General features: G+C 44.6%; 1 protein-coding gene across 1 annotated transcript in view; it reads left to right on the forward strand.

Moving 5' to 3' along the window:
• The window catches only part of LOC143959353 (voltage-dependent T-type calcium channel subunit alpha-1I-like), a gene marked incomplete at its 5' end in the record, with an annotated part of 1,248,755 nt that extends 1,233,624 nt beyond the window's left edge, over positions 1-15,131 (forward strand). Inside the window, one exon of the mRNA XM_077468015.1 lies at positions 14,074-15,131. Coding sequence (XP_077324141.1) covers positions 14,074-14,757 — 684 coding nt within the window. The remainder of the gene's footprint in view (positions 1-14,073) is intronic.
• Positions 15,132-15,364: the final 233 nt, after the last annotated feature.

The raw sequence follows: 15,364 nt of genomic DNA on the forward strand, positions 1-15,364 counted from the left end.
CTTGTTTCGTTGTTTTCCCCCTCGCTTTCCTCGTCTTCTAATTTTCTTTTTCCTGAGGTCAGACTGTTGGTTAGCAAGGGGGAAAGCACTAAAAAAATCCTGGAAATCATGAGAATCAGAATTGACATAACCAAGACCTGTTCTAGTTGTGGTGTAGGGTCCAAACTGTGTATGATAGGGTCCTGAGAGCCAATGTCATTCCTAGAAATGAACCGGACTGTTGGAGATATGAGATTACTTGGACTGATGGTGTTGTCTCCACTATGAGTGAGAGTTGAAGGGGAAGAAGATACAGGAACAGAAGATACAGGAGATGCATCTGTACTATTGGGTGTTAGGCTGGCTGGTTGGTCAGACTAAACATGCAAACCAGTAATTATGTGATCATTGTTGGTCTTATTTTTGTTACTTATATTTTTAATTACAATCTTTCTGACCCTACTGGTCGGATCACATTGAGGTTTAAGGGTAAGATGGCGTGTCCTTGATGGACTGGCGTGGGACATACCACCACAAATTCTGTTCGCTACAGCTACTGGATAAGTTGGAAGCAAAGGTCTAAGAGAAGGTCCTGGTATGAGGGCCAGAGGCCGGACCTTACATTGCATCAGTGGCATGGGAGAGAGTGAGAGGTGGTATGACTCTTGGGTATATGGAATTTCTTTTTCCAATTGAAGACCCTACCTAAATTGAAATCATCTAAATCTCACTTTTTAGGAAAGGTTCCCTCCACTGGTAATATCGATCATTTGGCGTGCAGTACTGAGATCCACCAGCAGGTGTCTCCTGGCAGTTTGGAGCTGTCAGAAGAGCTTTTCCTTGCTGGAATTGTCATCTCTGGTCCGCAGTACTGGCGTCCACCAGCGGAGGGATCCTGGCAGTGTGGAGCAGGTATTACCTTCTGCAGTCAGGCGTCACATGACTGATAGCAGCCATTGTATAAATACCCGGCAAGTGCACACACACCTTGCCCTGGTATTGTCCTTGTGCCCTGATACCGATCCTGCCTCCTGAACCTGTTGCAACCTGATCCCTTTCTCCTTGTCCCCCCATCTTCTGACCTCCTATTTATGACCCTGGCCTGGCTTGACTACGATTCTGGTACTCCCTTTTGCTACATATGCTGTTTTGTTTGTTTATCTTCACTATTTGGTTGTTTGGTTTGTTCACTCAGTTTGTATTGGTGGTGTGTTCACATTTATATGCATTTACTCTAATAAACTTACTTTCACCTATTTACGTCTGGTTCCCTCTGTCGCAGTCACATAGTTCTGGTTACTTCTAGTTCATGATAGAATACCAGGGCCATTCCTGACCAGAAGTGGCTGCACGGAGGAACCATTTTGCTTCAGTTTGGTTGCAAACATGAACGCTGATGAGGTTATTTATTTTTCTCTGCTGGCATCTGAGAGTAGTGATTATTGCCGCCAGACTTTGAAAGGATGGTCTAGTGACCAGTTGTTTGCAGCTATCTGTTTGGCTCACTCCCTGGTCGATCAGGGTTATATATTGTTTGGGGAAGTGCAGCCTTTGATCAAGATCTGTACTGAGCTGGCCCTGCCCTGTATCCCAGTTGGCCATGATGATTTCACTCCTCCTTTTAATATAAATCAGGTTGTATCTTTAGTATGGCTTTTTGACGATGATTCTGCTGATTTTTGTGATTGCTGAGTGCATTGTGTCTGCTCAGTCTTTTGTTGGACAGGGAGGCTTAAAACTACAGTTTGTACAACCTATACTTTCAGCATGGTCTGACATGGTGCAATCAGCCCCAGCCAAGCAAACCACCTCTGCCATCAGATATGAGCCTACCCAAATGTATGTTTCCCCATCAGCCATGTCAACCTCAGTTGCAGCCCAGTACACGCTGCTCCAAACCAAATACTCATATCCGGTCTCTGCTCTCTGTACTTATTCTGCATTCAACCCACCTGCCTCCTCTCCGCTGCCTACAAACCCACAAGATCTTCCCCCAGCTACTGGTACCTCTTCTCTGCCATATCACAATCATCATTTCCAGTCTGCTGCACCCCTTACCTACAGTCCTGTAGTCACCTACAGAGCTTCAGTGGCTAAGCCAAAGAAAAAACGAAAGTTTTTCCCAAACAAAATGATCTTACCATTAACCCAACCTGCCTCCACACCCACCAATCTTTCCCAGCCTGGAGTGCCAGAGCCAGAGTTCCAGCCTGATGCCTTCCAGTCTGATGTCCCGGCCTTCCAGCCTGATGCCTTCCAGTCTGATGTCCCGGCCTTCCAGCCTGATGCCTTCCAGTCTGATGTCCCGGCCTTCCAGCCTGATGCCTTCCAGTTTGATGTCCCGGCCTTCCAGCCTGATGCCTTCCAGTCTGATGTCCCGGCCTTCCAGCCTGATGCCTTCCAGTCTGATTTCCCGGCCTTCCAGCCTGATGCCTTCCAGCCTGATGTCCCGGCCTTCCAGCCTGATGCCTTCCAGTCTGATGCCTTCCAGCCTGATGCCTTCCAGTCTGATGTCCCGGCCTTCCAGCCTGATGCCTTCCAGCCTGATGTCCCAGCCTTCCAGCCTGATGCCTTCCAGTCTGATGCCTTCCAGTCTGATGTCCCGGTCTTCCAGTCTGATGCCTTCCAGTCTGATGTCCCGCCCTCCAGTCTGATGCCTTCCAGTCTGATGTCCCGGGCTTCCAGTCTGATGCCTTCCAGCCTGATGCCTTCCAGTCTGATGTCCCGGCCTTCCAGCCTGATGCCTTTACAGTCTGATGTCCTGGCCTTCCAGCCTGATGCCTTCCAGCCTGATGCCCCGGCCTTCCAGTCCGATGCCTTCCAGTCTGATGTGCCTGACGTGCCGCTGCCTGCCTTCCAGCCTGACGTGCCGCTGCCTGCCTTCCAGCCTGACGTGCCGCTGCCTGCCTTCCAGCCTGACGTGCCGCTGCCTGCCTTCCAGTCCGATGTGCCAGATTCCCGATCCAATGTGCTTCTGTCTGCTGTCCAGCCTGAGGTGTTCCTGTCCGCTGCCCAGCTTGAAGTGCCCACTTCCCAACCTGATGTGCCCATACCTGCTTCCCAGCTTGATGTGCCCATGCTGGCTGCCCAGCTTAATGTGCCTGTTGCTCAGTTCGATGTGCCTGCTACTCAGCCTGAGGTTCCTGTGCCTGCTATCCAGCTTGACGTACTTATTACCCAACCTGATGTGACTTTGCTCATGGCCCAGCTTGACGTAATGGACTTTCCCCAGCAACCACTAGTTGGAGCATCCGGAGGTCGCTCCTTCGATGGGGGGTACTGTCAGGAAAGGTTGCCTCCACTGGTAATATCGATCATTTGGCGTGCAGTACTGAGATCCTCCAGCAGGTGTCTCCTGGCAAGTTGGAGCTGTCAGAAGAGCTTTTCCCTGCTGGAATTGTGTCATCTATGGTCCGCAGTACTGGCGTCCACCAGCGGAGGGATCCTGACAGTGTGGAGCAGGTATTACCTTCTGCAGTCAGGCATCACATGACTGATAGCAGCCATTGTATAAATACCCGGCAAGTGCGCACACACACACCTTGCCCTGGTATTGTCCTTGTGCCCTGACCTGATACCGATCCTGATCCTTGTTTCCTGCATCCTCCTGAACCTGTTGCAACCTGATTCCTTTCTCCTTGTCCCCCATCTTCTGACCTCCTATTTTTGACCCTGGCCTGGCTTGACTACGATTCTGGTACTCCCTTTTGATACATATGCTGGTTTGTTTGTTTATCTTCACTGTTTGGTTGTTTGGTTTGTTCACTCAGTTTGTATTGGTGGTGTGTTCACATTTATATGCATTTACTCTAATAAACTTACTTTCACCTATTTACGTCTAGTTCACTCTGTCGCAGTCACATACCGTATATACTCGAGTATAAGCCGAGATTTTCAGCCTCTTTTTTGAGGCTGAAAGTGCCCCCCTCGGCTTATACTCGAGTCATCGCTGTCTGCCTGCTCGATCAGCGTGTCGAGCAGACAGACAGCGGCCATTCTATAATTCAAAAGCCGCGCCTCCGGCTCCGCCTTCGCCTGTGATAGGCGGAACACTGAATTTCCCAGCAGCCTGTGTTCCGCCTATCACGGACATCGTCTCATCCTCGTACTACGGACGAGGATGAGACGATGTCCGTGATAGGCGGAACACAGGCTGCTGGGAAATTCAGTGTTCCGCCTATCACAGGCGAAGGCGGAGGCGCGGCTTTTGAATTTTACAATGGCCGCCGAGGCGCCGACGAAGAGCGGCGATCCTGGCAAGGCACGGGACGGAGGCAAGGCACGGCACGGGACGGGACGGAGGCAAGGCACGACACGGGACGGAGGCAAGGCACGGCACGGGACGGAGGCAAGGAGGCAAGGCACGGGACGGAGGCTCGGGACAAAGGCTCGGGACACAGGTAGGCTGGACACACACACACACACACACACACACACACACACACACACACACACACACGGACACACACACACAGGGATGGATGGATGGAGACACACACACACAGGGATGGATGGATACACACACACACAGGGATGGATGGATGGATGGAGACACACACACACAGGGATGGATGGATGGAGACACACACACACAGGGATGGATGGATGGATGGAGACACACACACACAGGGATGGATGGATGGATGGACACACACACACACAGGGATGGATGGATGGATGGACACACACACACACAGGGATGGATGGATGGATGGACACACACACACACAGGGATGGATGGACGGACACACAGAGATGGACGGACACACAGGGATGGACGGACACACAGGGATGGACGGACACACACACAGGGATGGACAGGCATGTCTCACCCTCGGCTTATACACGAGTCAATAAGTTTGCCAGTTTTTTTGGGGGTAAATTGGGGGCCTCGGCTTATATTCGGGTCGGCCTATACTCGAGTATATACGGTAGTTCTGGTCACTTCTAGTTCATGATACACTCCTCATTGTCCCTAATTTCATTTGAATCAGGGTATGTTCTTTCTTTTTTTTTTTTTGGTGTGATATTTAAGAGTATTGAGACATGACAGGGGTAACTTAGACGATAAGGCGCTTAGATGGGTTATGTTAGATTTCAATTGTTCAATTAGCTCTAAGTATTTCAGTTCTATCTGTTGGATAATGACACGCATCCATTTCTGAGTACAGAATTCGGAAATCTGTGACCATTCATTGGTCAATTCGGATGTCAGAAATGAGCATGTCTTTAATATCCTTAAGCCCCTTGGGGAAATGTAGTGGGCTATATATTGTTCTAAAAAGAATTTGTCCCATCATTAGTGGTTCGCAGAAATCATAAGTTGTTCTATTTTTTCTAAAACGAGTGCAACAATTCTTAAGAATATGTTCAGGAACACTGAATCAATTCTTAAGAAATTCCATGGGAAATAATATATATAACTGATCTAATATATCATATTTTGCTAGTTCTAATTGTTGTAACTAGAGTTGAGCGGACACCTGGATGTTCGGGTTCGAAGGGTTCAGCCGAACTTCAGTAAAAAGTTCGACCAGAATTTCTAAAACTACCGTATATACTCGAGTATAAGCCGAGATTTTCAGCCCCTTTTTTTAGGCTGAAAGTGCCCCCCTCGGCTTATACTCGAGTCACGCAGATCGGCGACCATTCCACTATTCAAAAGCCGCGCCTCCCTGTCTGTGATAGGCGGAACACTCAATTTCCCAGCAGTCAGTGTTCCGCCTATCACGGACATCCGCTCATTCTCATACTACGGACGAGGATGAGAGGATGTCCGTGATAGGCGGAACACTGACTGCTGGGAAATTGAGTGTTCCGCCTATCACAGACAGAGAGGCGCGGCTTTTGAACAGTGGAATGGCCGCCGTCTGTCAGACGAGGAGGAGAGGTGCGGCGCGGTATGGCACACAGAGGCTGCAGAAGGTAAAGAGACAGGTAGGCTGCGATGGACACAGGGAGGGACGGGACACAGGCATGGACGGGACACAGGCATGGACGGGACACAGGCATGGACGCATGGACGGGACACAGGCATGGACGCATGGACGGGACACAGGCATGGACGGGACACAGGCATGGACGGGACACAGGCATGGACACAGGGATGGACGGGACACAGGGATGTAACAGTAGCTGCTGCATGTCTCACCCTCGGCTTATACACAAGTCAATAAGTTTTCCCAGTTTTTTGTGGTAAATTAGGGGCCTCGGCTTATATTCGGATCGACCTATACTCGAGTATATACGGTATACTCTTTCGCCACAAGACACAAGGCGGCTTAGGCATACCTAACTTCTCTCACTATTACCGAGCGGCTCAGTTAGCCCAAATTGCCCTCTATCACGCAAAATCAGAAGTGCCCTTATGGGTTAGTCTTGAAGATATGGATGCTCACCCGGTTACTGTTTCGAATCTCCTCTGGTTGCCCCCCCCCCCCCCCTCTGAGAGGCACACTCACTAACCCTGTCACACTTCATTCCCTGAAAATTTGGGACCTAGCCCAGAAATCTTTCACACTTAAATCTGAGCATACCCCCCTACTTTCTCTTCTTGGCAACCCGCTTTTCCCCCCTGCTTTCTCGGAGCCGGGCTTATTTACAGCCTGGTCCCGAGCAGGCGTAGACAAGGTCTCTGATCTTCTGAAAGGTGGTTCGCCAAAGTCCTTCCCAGTTCTACATACTCAATACCATATCCCACACAAGGATGCTTTCGCTACCTCCAAATTCTACACTTTGTACAATCACTACCTAAGCCCAATCCTGACCTGGATCGCATGTCAATCTATGAAAGGATATGTGATTCAGATCCACATGCCCCAGGTATTATATCACAATTATATGCCCACTTTGCATCCCCTCCGCCCTCTCTACCAACATATGCTACACGATGGTCGGCGGACCTTGCTGTGGATTTGGACACTGAGGCCTGGAAGGAGGTCTGGACCAATACTTAAAACGCCACACAAAATGTTGTAGCCTCCGAGGCTAACCTCAAGGTTCTAATGCGTTGGTATCTAGTCCCAGCTAGAATAGCCAAGTATGTTCCGGGCTACTCGGCACTCTGTTTTAGGGGCTGCACTGAGACGAGCACCCACCTGCACATCTGGTGGACATGCCCGATAGTTCAGCACTTCTGGGTTGCAGTGTTCCAAATGGCATCGACTCTGCTACAGTTCTCACTAAAACCGGACCCTACTCTTGCTATACTTAACATGACACCCAAACACTGTACTTGCAATCAACTTAGACTCTTCCTCCAACTCACCACGGCGGCCAAACAAATGATTGCACAGGCCTGGAAGACACCGTCCCTGCCCTTACCTGCAGTCAAGAATAGGATAACTCAGGCCATGATACACTGCAGAATTGAAGCCAAAACCCTGGACCGCCTCCCCCAACATAATAAGATATGGCAGCCGTGGGTGGACCATTTCCTACCTCCTGACCTAGACCTTGCTACACTAGAATATTAAGATTGACCACTATTACCTAAACCACTACAGGGCTTTGGCCCTTGGACCCGTGGGGGTCTGCCGACCCCCCTTCCCCTCCCCCTGTATAACCTTTTTCTCTTTTTACCCCCCCCCCCTAGTCTTTCCCCTCCTTTCTTACTCTTTTTCTACTCTCTTCTCCACCTACTCTCGCTTAAAACCACTTCCTACGCAGGAGCAATGTCCCTATTTGGGACTAAATCTCCCATTGGAGAAGGCACCGATACTCGTCCCCTAGCAACCCAACGCCTAAGACCTTCTCTACAAGGCATATGATGTGCACTTGCTTTAAACCAAACCTTTATGTTGTCACTCTGTTTTACTGTTCAAGTTTTGACACTCGTTACTGATGTACCGCATATATGGTCCTTGGAATATGTAGCCACGATATCCACCCATAATCCCCATGTGGAAAAAAATTACATGCATCCATAGGTTTGTTTGGACATGATATTCCACCCATAATAACCCTGTAGAAAAATAATAAAAATTATAAATAATAATATTAATAATAATTAAAAATATACATTTTTTTTATCAGAAATAAGTTAACTATACTCCTGGGAATGTGTAGCCATGATATTCCACCAAAAATAATGATATGCATATTCCTGTCATAAATAGGTTAAATATGTTCCTTGGAATGTGTAGTCATAATATTCCCCTCATGTAAGAAAAATAATTATATGCATGTTCTTACAAGACACAGGTTAACTGTGTTTCTAGGCTTGTTTAGCCATGATATTCCATCCATAATTACCATGTATACATATACTTTTATCAAATATAGTTAAAATGTTTTCCTTGGAATGTGTAGCCATGATATATCACCCATAATCCCCATGTGGAAAAATAATGATATGCATATTGCTATCAGAAATTGGTTTTATTTTTTTTTGCCACTTCAGCGAACTCTTTGGAGAGACTTGAATCAACTCTGCTGTTAATCTTTGTCCATTCTCGATTCCACATTATTGTAGCATTTATCTTTTACTCATGTATGTGTGTGTGTGTATATATATATATATATATATATATATATATATATATATATATATATATATATATATATATATATATAATATTTTATTTCTTTATTTGAATAATTTTTTGAGTCTTTTAGACTTCGTACCAAACAGTTTGCGTTATACATGTGTTCACAAAATATTAACATCCCCACCCCCAATATTCCCACCCCCTCACCCCACCCTAAAGTATCTCGAAGTGTCTCTGGTCCTGTCCACTAAACCTTCACTCGTACTACCTTCCTTCTGCCATCCTTTCCGCGTATCTCTGTGATTGCTTATATTTTACCCAGTCTTTCCATCTCTGTACAAACCCTACTTCTCCCGTTTCAGCGCTAAACTTTAAGAGCTCCAAGTTATAAATTTTATTAATATTATATAACCAGCTCTTCAAAGAGGGGCTCTTGAGATCTCTCCACTGGCAAGGGATTAAACTTTTTGCAGCATTCAGAAGACGAGGTAGCAATAATCTCCTATATTGTTTAATAGACATACTAACCCCATGGAGCAAGCAGACCCTTGGCTCCTCTGGTATTTTAAAGCCCGTGATTTCTTCAATTGTTAGTTTTACCTCTTTCCAAAATATTTTTATTTTAGGACACGTGTACCAAATATGAAACATAGTTCCGATTTCTGCACATCCCCTCCAGCATAAATTAGAGGCCTCTCTTTGAAATTGGTGTATTCTATCGGGGGTTATGTACCATCGTGCCAAACACTTAGAATTCATTTCCAGTGAACTACAATCCGGTGATATTGCGTGCGTCACCCTTAGTATTTTATAAACCTCTGCCTCTGTGCCTCCTGTTCCCATCTCTTCCTCCCATTTTTTAATGAATGACAGGGGGCTCCAATATTTTTAATCCATTCAAAATTTTATAAATCCTTGAAATACCTCTCCCACCGTCAGTCGCCAAGCACAGCCCGCTCTAATGGAAGCAAGCTGTCTTTCGACCTGATCGGCTGGGGGAGGGACTCCGCAAAGTGTTTCAACTGTGCGTACCTCCACCAATTTATATCTAAAACATCTTTTTTATTAGTTAGTTCCTGTAGAGTGCATATTTTACCGTTGCTTATAATATCTTTTAATTGTGCGTCTTTTTTTTAATCCGCCTACCAAAAAAACTTTCTTTCCCGGTGTCGCATAGTGGTATCAGTGGGGAGTTATATTCCCACTTTTCCCTTTTGTTTACCCTATCCCACATTGCCATAGCTATCCGTGTAATCATGTGCGTATGTACGTCTAAATCCCTTATATGTGCTGGGATCCATATCACTTTTCCTAAAGAAACTTTACTGATCCTGCTTTCCAGTTTAACCCACCTTTTTTCTTTGTTATCTTTTGCTCACTCTACCACTCGTGCCAAAAGAATTGAATTATAATACGTTTTAATATCAGGTACCCCCAAGCCCCCTTGTGTCTTATCTCTTGTGAGTATTGCCATACTTAGTCGTGGCTTTTTGTTCCTCCAAATAAACCTACGCAATAACATATTTAGTTTTTTAAAATATATATCTGGGATTGAGATTGGTATCATTTGCATTTTATATAATATTTTAAGAAGAATTATCATCTTGAAACAGATTACCCTACCAATCCAGGACCTTTGTCTAGAGGCTATGATGTTTAAGTCGGTTTTGATGTCATTCAACAATGGAATAAAGTTTAGTTAATACATAGTTTCATATGTAGGTGTTATTTTGACTCCCAAATACTTTATCTCTGTGTTTCTAAATTTGTTTTTCCTGTGGTGTAACACTTATATTTAATATTTCTGATTTTGAAGGATTAATTTTAAAGTTTGAAACTTCGCCGTACATTTTTAGGGTTTTCAATAGATTGAGGAGTGTTGTCCTAGGACTGGTACTATAAAACAGAACGTCGTCGGCATATGCCGCAATTTTATGTACCTTGTTATCGATCTGTAACCCCTTAATGTCAGGATTTAATCTTACCCTAGCCATCAATGGTTCTATTGATAAAACAAACACTAAGGCTGGGTTCACATTGCAGCGATGCGGGAACGCCGCGAATCTGTAGCGGGTTCCCGCATCGCATACCTCCCGACAGCAGTTCACACTGCCCTATGCGAACTGCTGGGAGTGTCAGTGAAATGTTAATGACACCCCCAGATCAGTTCGCATATTGCAGTGCGATCTGCAAACTCGGACAGGAATCGAATCGCATGGTGTGAACACCCATGCGATCCGATTCTGCTGCGGACCAAAAAAAGGGTCCTGTGCGAGTTTGGGCCGTGTGCCATGCGAATTCAGCCATGGCTGAACTCGCATCGCACAGAGATCAGATGTGATTTGCACTGCAGTGCGGTGCGAATCACATCCGGTTCTCGTAACCGCTGCAGTGTGAACCCAACCTATAGGGGACAGGGCGCAACCCTGCCGAGTCCTGTTAAACATTTCGAACGACCCAGATAATGTCCCATTTTTTTGGACCTTCACTGTAGGCTGTTTATATAAGGCGTTTATCCACCTTGTCATCTTAGGGCCTACTCCAAATGCCTCCAAAATATTTTGCATAAATCCCCAGTCTACTCTGTCAAAGGCTTTTTGGGCGTCTATAGACAGTAGTAGCCCTGGGGATTTACTCTCTTTCAACATTTGTGTGACCAGAAGGGTTCTGATACTGTTGTCCCTACTCTCCCTCCCTGCCTGCGAATTGATCTGTATGACCCAGGTTGTTCATTACGGTCTTCATTCTACTGGCTAATATCTTTGCAAACAACTTCACGTCAGCGTTCAGTAGGGAGATGAGCCGGTAACTAGAACATAAGGTAGGATCCTGTCCTTCCTTGGGGATAATAGTAATCACTGCCTCTAACGCCTCTGGTCATCAGTCCGTGCCTATCCCGTTCATATAGGAGCACATTTTGGGCACCAAAATGTCACTGAATGTTTTATAATATGCGGTTGTCAGCCTGTCGGGACCTGGGCTTTTCCCAGTCGCTGACTCTTTTAGAACTTTAAATATTTCCGCTTCCATTATGGGGTCCTTCAGGGTGCCGAGTTTATCTGGGATTATTCCTTTTAGGCCACTTTCATTTAGGAAAACTCTGGTATTATCTAATCTCTTTTTTACTTTGTCTGGGGGGTGTTTTTGATTTATCTAGTATAATTTCCCATATTATTCTTGAGAAGCCCGAGCAATATCTGGGATTGAGTAAACCTTTTCCCCCTTACCTGAATGTATACTTTCAATAAAATTAGCCCTAATTTTCTTTTTTGCATTTTAGATAAGTATTTTCTCGACATATCTCCCCATTGGCACCTCTCTTTCTTAAGCCAGTAAAAAAAGGGCTCTGTTTTCCTGTTCATTAAGGTCTTTAAATTCCTCTCTCTTTGTAATCATTTTCAGTTCTACACCCTTGTCATCTGTAATTTATGGCTCTGTTCAAGGACATAAATTTCCTTGTGTAACTTCACTTTTCAGCTTAAGCCTCATGGGCCTCCCATACAGTGGCTTCTGAGGTAGTGCCAGGGCTGTTTGTTGTAAAGTACCATTCTAGCTCTCTTTTTATCCTATCCACAGCCTCTGTGTCCTACATCAGTTCTTCGTTCAGTCTCCACATATTGGTCCCATTTAGTTCCCCCTCTATCTTTAATTTTATTGATACTGGGGCGTGATCTGAGAAGAAATTGGTCAAATATGTTCATTGGAATGTGTAGCCATAATATTCCACCCATAATCCCCATGTAGAAAAAATGATACCAGTGTTCTTATCAAGAACAGGTCAGTTGTATTTCTAGGCATGTGTAACCATGATATTCCACCCATAATTCCCATATAGAAAATTAATTATAAACATATACCATATTTTTCACTCCATAAGACGCACCTGACCATAAGAAGCACCTAGGTTTTAGAGGAGGAAAACAAGAAAATAAATATTCTGAACCATATGGTCTCAATGTAGATATGGGGAAAATGACAGTTTTGCAGATTGCATAATGGATAACAGCCTCTAAAAAATTCCATGTAAAAAAGGTAGTTTATCGAATAATAAATGTGGTGAACTTACATAGAATCTGCCAACCCAGTGAAAAAACCAACACAAGGAGCGCTGATCCAGTAGTTTGTCAATAAACTAGAAAATTCACTTAAAAAGTAACAAGCTTTAATGACAAATGCATTCCTTCACAATCATTATCCAGATGATCAAATGGAGAGAAACCTGGGAATCCCAGTAAATCACAACTAGGAAATCATCCTCAGCAGTCCAAGGGGCGATGGATGCCGGTCACCGACCCTGGTCCTGTGTCAAACTATCAGATGTCAAATAAGGGGGGAGTTTTTGGAGAACCCAAAAACTCCAGGATCAGCCCAGGAAAGGCACACTCCGTTACCGAGGGGGGAAGGGACAGTGCTATGCAGTCTAGAGCGGAGGAGCAGAGCCAGACAGGTGGCTGGTGTCTGGGTCTATACAAGCAGTTGTGCAGCGGCAATCACAGTTGGGCTTAACACACTCCGTTCCTGGTGGTAAGAGAGGAGAGGAAAGACAGAGCCAGGAAGATGGCTTGCATCCGGGTCGGGTGGGGAGGGGGGGTCTGGTCAATATTCGCTCCATAAGACGCACAGACATTTCCCGGCATTTTTTTGGGGGGGGGAGTGCGTCTCAGGGAGAAAAATATGGTACCTATCAGAAACAGGTTAAATGCATTACATAGGGTGTGTATTTGTGATGTTACCACCCATAATCCCCATGTAGAAAAATAATTACTGATTGTACAGCTGCATGTACTGTATATAAATTAGCAAGTGAACAGTTAAACATTAGCAAATGGTTCTTGCAACAAAGCACTGCTGGAAAGAATAAAATATTTTGAGTAACAACAGAGTCACTACCATATACTGTATGTGTGTAAAAAGTACATTAACACCTAAATGAGAGTCCTGAGAATTGCAGCCTACAATCCAACTATCCCATCATCCCAATATACAGTTTAGTACGTCTCATTATATTGTGTTCTGAAATGTGTTTATTTATATGTCTTTTTCAGTGCTATGTATCTGAAATCACTTGTTTTTGCCTTACTAAGAGCAAATGCAGTCACTATGCACAGAGGCACATGTGTGTTAGAACAGTATAACCACTATCTTCCACAACAACATTATATTTAAAGGCCGTATAGTAGACATTACACAGTTATAAATTATACAATTTTCTTCTATAGGTTTCCTTTAGATTTACCAAAACCATATAATACAAGGTCAAATCTAAACACTTTTTTTGTTTGTGTGCAATCATGCAGGCTCTCAGTTGAAGGTAAAGGAAATTGAATAAGAACATTGTATGGTGTATGGCCAGCTTTAGAATATCATCTATTCCTGAATCCTTTCCCCCTCTTTGGACTAAACTTTAAACCATCTCTTTGCAGCTAGATAGGCTGTGAGGCGCTAATTATTAAGTAGATATTAAACCCAGTAAATGGTGACCAATAACCATGTGGATCACAATTTGAGAAAGAACTCCAGATGCATAAGCATCAGCATTTTCTAGATGGCTTTAAAACTGCTTTATGGTTTATTAATGATTTTATCTCTTTTATTTTTTCCCCAGCCAACAGAAAGCAATTCATCAATAGAAAGTGGAAATTCAACTTCTGAGGAAAGCTTACAGACTACACTGGAGGACAGCTTAAATCTAAGTGACTCTCCCCAGTGCACCTTGGACCTCCCTGATCTGCGTGTAGCTCCTAAAACCCACCATACTACTCTTCCTATATCTTCTCTTTCAATTATGCAGAGGAGGAATACTCGCCCTAGCTTTGCACTTCAGAAGGTTCAACGGCACCGACGGAGCCATAGTAGTGGTGGTAGCACTAGTCCTGGATGTACCCTTCACGACTCCATGGACCCTTCTGATGAAGAAGGTGCTGGTGGCAGTCTAAGAGGAACAAGTGAGCCTTCAGAGACTCTTAGTAGCTTATCATTAACATCTCTATTTTCACCCCCTGCCTCCTTAGCACCACCCGGTGGTGCTATGAAAAAATGCAGCAGTGTAAACAGTCTTTCTGTTGCCCCCTCTAGGGTAAGAGGAACAAAGCAATTTTACACAGTTGATCCACAGGGCTTCCTTTCAATGCCATCATGGGTGATGGATTTTTACCAAACTTCTGTATCCTCAGAAAACCAAGAGACCCATAGTAGTACTGGAAAACTGCCAACTGTCGAAAGAGTGATACCTACCGGTAGTGTCTCAGGAAATGTGGTCTTTGGCAATAATAATCGGCTGAACAGATGAGATTTTGTTTTCTTTTTTATTGGGTGGGAGCCAGGTCATATGGCTAGGATATGAATTTCTAACTCTGAAACAGAAGAAATGGCCTTAAGGCTCTCAAGCAGACCAGCAGAAAACACTATATTACCTCACTGTGTGAGCCAGCCAAGCAATGCAACTGGAGAAGAGAGGTACTGTTGGCTGAGTTCTCGGGCTCTATAGTGGAAGAATATCTGTACTGTATCCAGCCTTTGGGGCCATTACATATAGTAAATAATCTATGTATTACTTTATTTATATATATTTTATTTTTACTGTTGCTTGGGACTTCCTGAAAGTTTGTATTATAAAAGGTATCTTTATGTGGCAATACAATATATTTGGTGGAGGAGAAACAATCTTGGTTTTTGAAAATCCTTGTTTAATCTGTGAAATGCACACATACAACAAACAGATTTTTATACTTAGCATTTGCGTGGATGTCATATACAGCTCTTTGACAACTGAAAAAGCAACATACACTTTAAATGATCTAAACAATCATAACACATATTTATATTTCTATGCTGCCTCCAAAATAACATGAAATGCTAAAGCTTAGCATGATACCAAAACTGAACAGTTTACCTGT

Source organism: Lithobates pipiens, unplaced genomic scaffold, assembly GCF_037356315.1.
Source record: "Lithobates pipiens isolate NorthernLeopardFrog02 unplaced genomic scaffold, aLitPip1_a1.2 Scaffold_71, whole genome shotgun sequence".
NCBI lineage: Eukaryota > Metazoa > Chordata > Amphibia > Anura > Ranidae > Lithobates > Lithobates pipiens.